Genomic DNA, 9,842 nt, shown 5'->3' with positions numbered 1-9,842 from the left:
TTAGTAATATATATATATATATATATATATATATATATATTATATTTTGTAATTCTTTCTGTTTTATATATAAAAAGAAACACTATAATGTAATTAGCCTTATCGTCTTTTTTTTTTTTTTTTTTTTTTTTTTTCACCTGAATTGGTAAGGTAAAAAAAAAACATTATTGATCATAATAAGAAAATTATTTATAGAAATACAATTTTCACATTTTAAAATGATTACAAAAAAAAAGGATAAAAGAAAATTTCAATTTTTTTTCTTTTTTTTTTTTGTTTTTTAAATCAAATAGATAATATACGTGTTTATATTTTATATTTACTCTTATATGATTCAAAAAAAAAAAAAAAAAAAATTAAGGAAAAAAAAAAAATCTGTCTTCTTATAAAGATATTATATATCCAATACAAAAAAATTATATGTACACATACACATATATATAATACTTGTAATATAATATTTTATTTATTATATTAATACTCTTTCACTTGTCGTATAAATTCCATATATGGACTCTATATATTTAATCGAACCTATATTATGCATTAAACATTTCTTTTCTTATTCTTTAAAATATATAAACATGTTTATATATTCGTATAATACGTTTGGGATTTTTCATAAAGTATATTTTAAATAAAGGGAAAAATATATACATATATATATATATATATATATATATATATATATATATATATATATTTATATTTATTTATATGTAATTTCTTAAATGAAAATGTAAAATCATAACAATTTTCCTTTATCTTTATGGATTTACATAATATTGTGCCATCTATATTCTTATTGTTTTATATTATAAAAACATAAAGAACTTGTTCACACCCTTATTTTTTTCTTTCATTAAGACTTAAAAAAGTAATAAGTATGAAGGAAAATTTGAACTCATTCTCTAAATATAAATTTGAAAATGATGATAAAAAATGCAATAATAAGAATAAAATAATTATGAAATATATGAATACTGTAGAGCAAGAACTGAAGGAACAAGAGGATCAATATTCAGAAAAAAATAAAATGAACAGTAGCTTGTCTAATAATGAATGTGAACAGGAGAGTTTTTTAGATAGTGAAGAGAATCTTATTTTGTCAGATGATAATTTGAAAAGCTTAAATGAGGAAGAAGCAGATAAAAATGTTTTAAACGATAGTTTAAAGGAAAATATATGTTCAATACCTGAAGAAGTTAATTTTAATAATAATCTTGATAATGCATCTGATGATGTAATATATATATATATATATAACAAATAATCATAATTTTGATCATACAGTTAATTTTCATAATATAAAATGTTATTATTTTATTTAATTTTCTTTTTTCAAATTCAAAGATATCATTAAGTGAGGAAAGAAATAAAGATGAATCACAACAAGAATGCAACGATTTAGAAAATTTAAATGTAGAAGAAAAGGAAGAAGAATATGATATATCAAACTGTGAAGAAAATAATATTCCTCAAGTTGAACAGGAAGAGAAAAATGAAATAGCTATCCCTGAAAATCAAAAAGAAACTCAGGAGGAAAAAAGTTAATCAAATGAATTTATATACATATATATATAAACAATTAAAATAATTTCATATAAAACAAAATAATACAATCATATAATAATGTGTAAATGTAATTTTATACTTCCTTTTTGAAATATATTAAAATAGGAGAATTACCTCTACATGATACTTATGATAAAATATCTTTTCAAAACACTATGGACTTTAATACAACAAAAAATGACCTCTTTTATATGGATGTTCAAAGTATAAAAATAAAATAAGTATAAATTGTTTATGAAAACTATGGATTATATGTTTTTATATATGTTTATTACAGTATTTTATTATTTATTATTTCATTTTTTTTTTTTTTTTTTATTCTAATAGATATTAATGAATGGAAAATAAAATATCGATACTTAACTTCCTCGTAACTCTTAAGCATTTAAAAAATCTATTATACTTATGATCTTATTTTATATATTCATATAATCATATTTTATGTTCTTATAATTTTTATATTTCTATATAATATATATCATAATATTTACATATATATATATATACTTATTGCTAATACAATGAGAATTAAATATTTTTGAATAGGTTTCGTAAATTAGACAAAGAAATAAACAAGATGATAAACAAAGATCATATTAATTTGTTGAACGTCATATAAAAAATAAGCACATATAAAAAAATAAAATAATAAGATAGCCTTTGTTATAAACCATATTTTTAATATATACGCAATTTTTAATTATTGCAGAGAAGGAGTATTAAGCAACATAAGGACTTTTTAGATAATGAATATAAGGAGGTTATACATACATAAGTACATATATATATATATATAATATGTATTATATATATTTTTTTTTAAATGACATCTGCTATTTACATTATATTTAATAAATATATGTATATATCATATTTACCAGTTTTATATTATATATATTTTATATATAGTGGTTATACACTTTACAAAAAACAATATCCGAATATAAGAAGAACATAAGTTCTTCTGGTAAGCCATAAATATAAGAAAAAAATTAATAATAAAAAAAAAAAAAAAATAAATATATATATATATAAATATATATATATTTTATTTTTTTATTATTTGTAAATTCACGTCAGTTTCCGATTTGAATGAAAAGGAGTACTTCATTTTATCAAAAAATATTTTTGATGATTTTAAAGAAAAAAGCATAGAAGAAGTAACAAATGGACACACACATATATATATAAGATATATATATATAGATATGTACATTATATTTTTCATGTTTATATTATTTCATTGCTCCTTAGAATAATATAAATATTACCCTATATATGCTAATTATGAAACATGAAGTTTCAGTTGATGAAGGGATTCTGAAATATTTAGAGGATAACTATATGTCTTCCAATATAGGTAAATAAATAATATTATATATATTTAATAATTGTGTATATGTATTTAAATTTATAATTTTTTTTTTTTTTTTTTTTTTTTTTTTTCAGATAAGGGTGTATATGGAATAATTCAAAAGCTGGTAGAAACAAGAAATCATATTGAAGACATAGGAGGAAAAACAGTACAACAAAAATATATATATTAAATGATCGACATACTAAAATATATATATTTATATATTATTACTTGTTGACTTTTTATATTTGGTTATATATTGTTATCAATGTTATAGGGTAAATGGAATGATGATGAAAATAATTATTTTATGAGGGTATATGAAAGTAATATCAGTTTAGGAGATGAAGTAATAATATAAATAAAATAATAATAACCAGGATAGTAATATTATTTCATATTCTCTTTCTTTATATAATAATAAAATAGATATATATATATATTATATATGTTTTTATATTATTAAAAAGATCATCATCAATATATTAAAAAATTGTATAAACAAGAGTGAGGAAGAAATACTTGAGCATATTACATGGTACAAAGAATTTCTCATCTATAACAATTTGAAGAATAAATATATTAATACAATTAATATCATTAATATAAACGTAAGTATAGTAAACATAAAAATAACATGCACAGGTAGATAACTATTCATTTTCTCACAATATATTATTTAAAAAATGGAGCAGGAGCAAAAAAAAAACAGCATCAAAGATGTAGAAAAGAAATTTATGATACAGCAGTGGAAAGAGAAAAAGAGTAAAGGAAATAGCAAATCAAAAATAAAATAATAATAATAAATAAAACATACACATGTAAATACATAATTATATAATATATATGTTCATTCAATTTTGAAATGGTTAACAGAACAAGAAACAGAAAGCAAAATTAAAGAGAAGGAACAAACTAAAAAAGAAGAAATGAAAATAAATAAAAAATTAAGAGAAGAGTAGAACTAAAAATATAAAAAAAAATGAAAATTAAAATTATATAAATTTATCCATATTCATAATATATATATTTATATATTTTTCTTTTTAGTATTAAGAAAAAGAAACAAATAATACAAGAACAACTTAGCATCAAAAAGGAGGAAATAAAAAAAAACGTTAATTTTATAAGATGAAAAAAAAAAAAAAAAAAATTAGAACATATATAAAGCGTTGTATAAATAATATATATATATATATATATTTATATATATATATATTTTTTTTTTTTGATAGAAGACTGAAAAACGACAAAAAAATGTGCTGTCTGAAGAAATGTTGCAAAGAATAAATGAAAGGAATGAAAGGTTACATAAAAAAAAAAATATATGATATTGTTAATTTTATATGAAGTGAACATTTTATATGTTTGATATTCTTTATATATTTTTCTTCACTTGAAGGCTGTTACAAAAAAAAGTACAATATAATAATAACATTATTGAAGAAAATAACAACGAAAAGGATAAAAAAACAAAACAAAAGTATATGCATATACAAAGTAAATTACTAAGTAATACAGGTAAAAAAAAAAAAAAAAAAAATGTAAGAAATAAACATGTTATGAGAAATAAAATGTTTTAAAGATTTTCTGTTAATGCTTCATATTTTTTTATTATACATAATATTATAATAAATATATATATTATTATTACGTTTATATTTATTTTGTTAAATTAAATATCTTGATACTTTTCATTAAAAAAAATTAAATAATTAATTGCTTTTTGTATTCATAAGTATTATATATATATATATATGTATTTATTATATTTTATTTTTTATTACATATATATATAATATATATATATATTAAATATATTTTTTTTATGTCCTTTTTAAGAACTATTCATGATACATATATAAAAATATATATATATATATATATATATATATTATATGCTTTATTTTTCTAAACCTCAACTATATATATTATATATATATAAAAATATATTTATTACAATTTCAGTATTATTCATTACATATAAAAAGATATTTATATACAATATGTACGAGAATTTTTTTTTTTTTTTTTTTTTTTTTTTTTATTTTTTTTTTTGTTATTTATTTTTATTTATATAATAATATCATATAATATATTATTATATAAATATTATTTATATATTTTGTAATTTTATTATATACAATAGTATTATATAAACATATTGTATTTTGATTTTTAATTTATATATAATAATATACATAATATTTATTATATATTTACCTTTATGTTTTTTTTTTTTTTTTTTTGTATGTTTTTTTCTCTTCTTTAATTTTACATATATTTATATATATATATATATAATATCCCTGTAGATAATATATTGAAGAGAATTGAATCAAGTGTAGAGACTATAAAGAATATTTTATAAAGTTTTATATTATTATGAAAAAAAAAATAGTATTTTTGTATCCGTTTCATTAACAGGATTGATAATTATAATATAATACATATATATGTATTTATATATATATATAATATCATATGTTATAATTTAATTTAATTTTTTTTTTTTTTTTTTTTTTTTCACCTTTGGACATGATGAATATGTATATATTTATTTTTGTACAGTATATCACCATGTATAACTTTTTATAAAAATATTGAAACTACATTTTTGTGATTACATATATATATATAAACACATGTTTAAGAATATGTAAATATATCAAATTAACTATTCATTTTGTATATGTTTATATGTAAATATGAAAAAAAAAAAAAAAAAATAAACACCTATTTAAGAATTTTTTATATTACATAAATATTGTAAAAAAAATTCTGAAATAATTAAATGTGAATAATTATATAAAAAAAAAATATATATATATATAAAAGGGAAAAAGAAGAGAGGGAAAGAATGAATAATATATATATAAGTTTATATATATTTTTGATTTATTATATAATACAATTATGTTTTAATACAAAGTACATATATTGCGATAAGAGTAAGACAAAGAAAAGAAAAAAAAAAAAAAAAAAAAAAAAAAAAATATACATATGGTGCATACATATATATATATATATATATATATATATATATATATTTTTATTTATATATTTAATGATTGACTTTCTTTTTAGAATTATATGTATCGAAGAATATTTTGCCGAGTGTGCAAAAAAAGGAATTCGTTTCACCTGTACCACGTAAATTAGAATGGCTAGTTCATAATATTTTAGAGGTGGTTCATTTTTTGGAAGATGTTAATAATTATATTGTAGATTTTAAAAAAGACATATTAACAAAATTAGAACATATAGTACAAGATGATACAGAATTATATGAATCATATGAGTTTAATGAAAATATATTAAATCAAATATATTTAAATAATGAAAAGAAATTAAAAAGATATTCTGAATATATTGAAAAATTAAAAGATACAAAGTTGCAAATGTTTAAGGATACTGTAAATAATTTCCAGAGAGAAAATATTTATTATCTTAATTTTGTGTATAAAAATTTATTAGCAAAAATTGATTTAATAACAGATCTTAACAAGAAGGTAAACAAAAAAAAAAATAATAAATAAAAATATATATATATATATATATATATATATATATACTATTACATTTTTTTTATTTTTTATTTTTTATTTTTTTATTTTTTATTTTTTATTTTTTATTTTTTTTTTATTTGTGTTGTTTAGAAATTAGATAAGGAGAAGAAAAAAAATGTTATAGAATTAAAGGAATATTTAGAAGATCTAAAAAAAAGAATGTTTGATATGCATAAAAGATTAAACGATATAATAATTACTAAATCTAGTTTTTTAAAAAGCGAAAGTGAATTAAATATGCAAATGTTTGAAACAAGTGCTATAGATTATGTTAATAATAATAGTAATTTTGAAGTATTTTCAACATATATAATAAATGATTTTATGTTAAACAAAAAGAAAATAAATGTTTTAAATTATGACAGTAATTTATTTTTTAAAAATAATTTTATGTATTTTAATTTTTTACATAATTATTTGAAAGAAAAAAAAGATGAGAATGTTTTAAATGTCTATATATATTTAAAAGATCCTCTTATTCAAGAATATGAATTAAATTATTTTAATTATTATGTTGTTTTAGATCTTTATATATTAGATGTAATAATAAAAAATGTAGATTTGTTAATAGAAAAAAAAGGGAAAAAAAGAAAAAATGTGAATCATATATTAGTATGTATTGATAATTATGTTGTAAAATATAATGTATTATCAAGTAATATCTATTTAGATATTCAACAAGATATAAAAAGTTTTTTTCATGAAAGTAATCGTAATGTTGATGGAAGTAAAATCCAAGATATGCTTTTTCATTTTGAAAAAAAAAATAATTCTATTTATCAAAATAATATGTTTCATGATAAATATTATAAAAAAAAAATAAAGAAAGATATAAAAGAAGAAAAAAAACAAAATGATACTCTACAAAAATATAATAAAAATATAGATCCATTATTATTTATTAGGAAAAAAAATATCTTTTTTGATTCACAGAAAGAATATTATAAAAAATTCTTATCTTCATATACATATGAAGAAATTATAAATATATTATGTAATAAAAGTACAAGATGTAATAACAGAATTTTTCAATTAATAAATGATGTTAATAAAAATACATTTATTTTAAAAAGTCATCTCGCTTTAAAAAATGAATTAAAAAAATTCTTTCAGATTAATCAAAATAAATTATTGAAAAATAAGACAGGTATTGGAGCTATTAACAATACGCAGGATGATATAAATCGTATAAGCAACATGAATCTGGCTAGTAATACAACTAATACTATCAGTAATATAACAAGTGATGCTAATGCAAATAATAATACAAATAATAATAATAATAATAATACAAATAATATAAATAATAATAATATAACTAATGCAAATAATATAAATAATAATAATAATAATAATAATAATAATAATACAAATAATATGGATAATAATAATAATATCAATAATATAAATAATAATAATATAAATAATAATAACACTAATAATACAAACAATTTAAATAATAATAATAATAATAATATTTTTAATAATGAAGATGCTTCAAATAAATGCAGTGCTTATACACATCCCTTCTCCAATGATATAGAAAAAAATTACTCGCAAAATAAAAATGATAGTTTTTCACATAGTGATCAATGTTTTAAATTATTAAATTCAACACAAGGTTCGAATAAATCTAGCGATTTTATTAATATGCAAAATATTGATGATTATTTAAATACATATTATGTAGCTTATCATGAATCATTTAAAGTTGTTAAAAAAGAACATTATTATTCCATAGTTTCTCATATTTTTGAAAGTTATTTAAATATTGTTGAATCTATTAATGATAATGATCATCGTATTCATAAAAAGTATCCTAACTTAAAAGGTAGAAATGTATCTATCAACTTTTTGGGTCAGCTACCTGAAATTATGAAGGTTTATAAAACGTTCCGTTATTGTGATTCCCTCAATGTTTTGGCTAAAAGTTATATTCCAAAATCTCCTGCAAGTGTTCAAAGTTTAGACAAAGGGGGAGATTATAATAATTTCGATGAAGTTAATAATAATGATATAGAAAATGAGGAAGACAATAATGATATTGATAATGATAATGATGAAAAAGAAGAAAGTGGAGAAGACACACAAGTGGATGAAAAAGAAGAAAGTGGAGAGGATAAACAAGTGGATGAAAAAGAAGAAAGTGGAGAGGACAAACAAGTGGATACAAAAGAAGAAAGTGGGGAGGACACACAAATGGTTGCAAAAGAAGAAAGTGGGGATGATAATAAAGATGAAAATAATAAACCTACAGATGAAGAACATGACGAAATAACAGAACAGATTGGATTTTTAAAAAATCATAATCAAAAATATATGCGACTATTTCAAAAACATTTATTAGAGGAAATAAAATTTATTAATTTTTTTGAATTCTTAGTACAGAAAAGATTAGGAGTGATATTAGAGAAGAATGAATTTTTAAAGTTATATATTTTTTATGGGCAAAAAAATTTACCTAGCATGCCATATACACCACTTTTTTTTACATGTAGAACAATTATTAAAATTGAGGTATTAAGAGATGTAAATACAAATCAGATCATTTATTCTAGTAGATCTTTCTTTTTAGAAACCTTAATAACATTAAAAGAATATAAAATTAAAAATGAAAGTGCATATATTGTTATTGAAACTACAGATGAAAGTAGTACTATCAAAAAAAGATTAAAAATGGATATGTTACATAAAATTTCACCCATGTCACATATTAATGCATATGTCGTATCTAATAAAGGAAGAGAAATTGTTTACCACAAAGGTAATATATATCAACGTTCAGCTAGCGATATCAAAAATGTTATAAGTGATATAAGAAATGATTTCTTAAATATTATTTTACCACAATATCATTTATTTGATTTATTTGATAATTATGTTTATATAATTATATGTTTAAAAAATGAAAATTGTTAAAATAAAGGAAATATGTATTTTTTTTTTTGGAAACATAAAAATATGCATATCAAACACATTATATGTGTGTTCAATGTTTTGTTTATCCATATATTGAAATGGACTTATATATATATATATATTAATATATTTATATATTTATATGTTTGTATTTATTTTTATTTTTTTATTTTTTAATTAAAGGACTTGTTTTTATTACACTTACAATTTTCTTAATTTTTTTTTGTTCAAATGAAAAAAAAATATATGTATATACATATATATATATGTATGTATATATTATATTTGTTCTTTTTTTTTTTTTTTTTTTTTTTTTTAAGGCAAAAAAGACATTACACATATATATATATATATATATATATATATAAATTCAATTGCGACACTTAATGTTTAGAATTTCATATGTATATTACACATTTCAA

The 9,842-nt window shown here is 17.9% G+C and overlaps 2 protein-coding genes across 2 annotated transcripts; both read left to right on the top strand.

Moving 5' to 3' along the window:
* Positions 1–886: 886 nt before the first annotated feature.
* Positions 887–4,515, top strand: PADL01_0317300 (conserved Plasmodium protein, unknown function; the record flags this gene model as incomplete). Its single annotated transcript, XM_028684692.1, has 17 exons — positions 887–1,243; positions 1,354–1,549; positions 1,681–1,779; positions 1,903–1,945; positions 2,122–2,185; positions 2,285–2,335; positions 2,485–2,542; positions 2,656–2,735; positions 2,830–2,935; positions 3,025–3,098; positions 3,210–3,281; positions 3,403–3,543; positions 3,628–3,697; positions 3,809–3,890; positions 3,983–4,049; positions 4,168–4,238; positions 4,335–4,515. The coding sequence occupies 17 exons, from the start codon at positions 887–889 to the stop codon at positions 4,513–4,515; spliced, it is 1,812 nt and encodes a 603-aa protein (XP_028536587.1).
* A 1,277-nt stretch (positions 4,516–5,792) lies between these two features.
* On the top strand, positions 5,793–9,420 carry PADL01_0317200 (conserved Plasmodium protein, unknown function; the record flags this gene model as incomplete). The annotated part of the gene is made up of 3 exons (XM_028684681.1): positions 5,793–5,883; positions 6,020–6,444; positions 6,592–9,420. The coding sequence occupies 3 exons, from the start codon at positions 5,793–5,795 to the stop codon at positions 9,418–9,420; spliced, it is 3,345 nt and encodes a 1,114-aa protein (XP_028536586.1).
* Between the last annotated feature and the right edge of the window lie 422 nt (positions 9,421–9,842).

The sequence above is a fragment of the Plasmodium sp. gorilla clade G2 genome (assembly GCF_900097015.1).
Source record: "Plasmodium sp. gorilla clade G2 genome assembly, chromosome: 3".
In the NCBI taxonomy this organism is placed as follows: Eukaryota; Apicomplexa; class Aconoidasida; order Haemosporida; family Plasmodiidae; genus Plasmodium; species Plasmodium adleri (nom. inval.).
The sequence above is the reverse complement of the archived record's forward strand: the minus strand, read 5'-3'. Positions and strand labels throughout refer to the sequence as shown.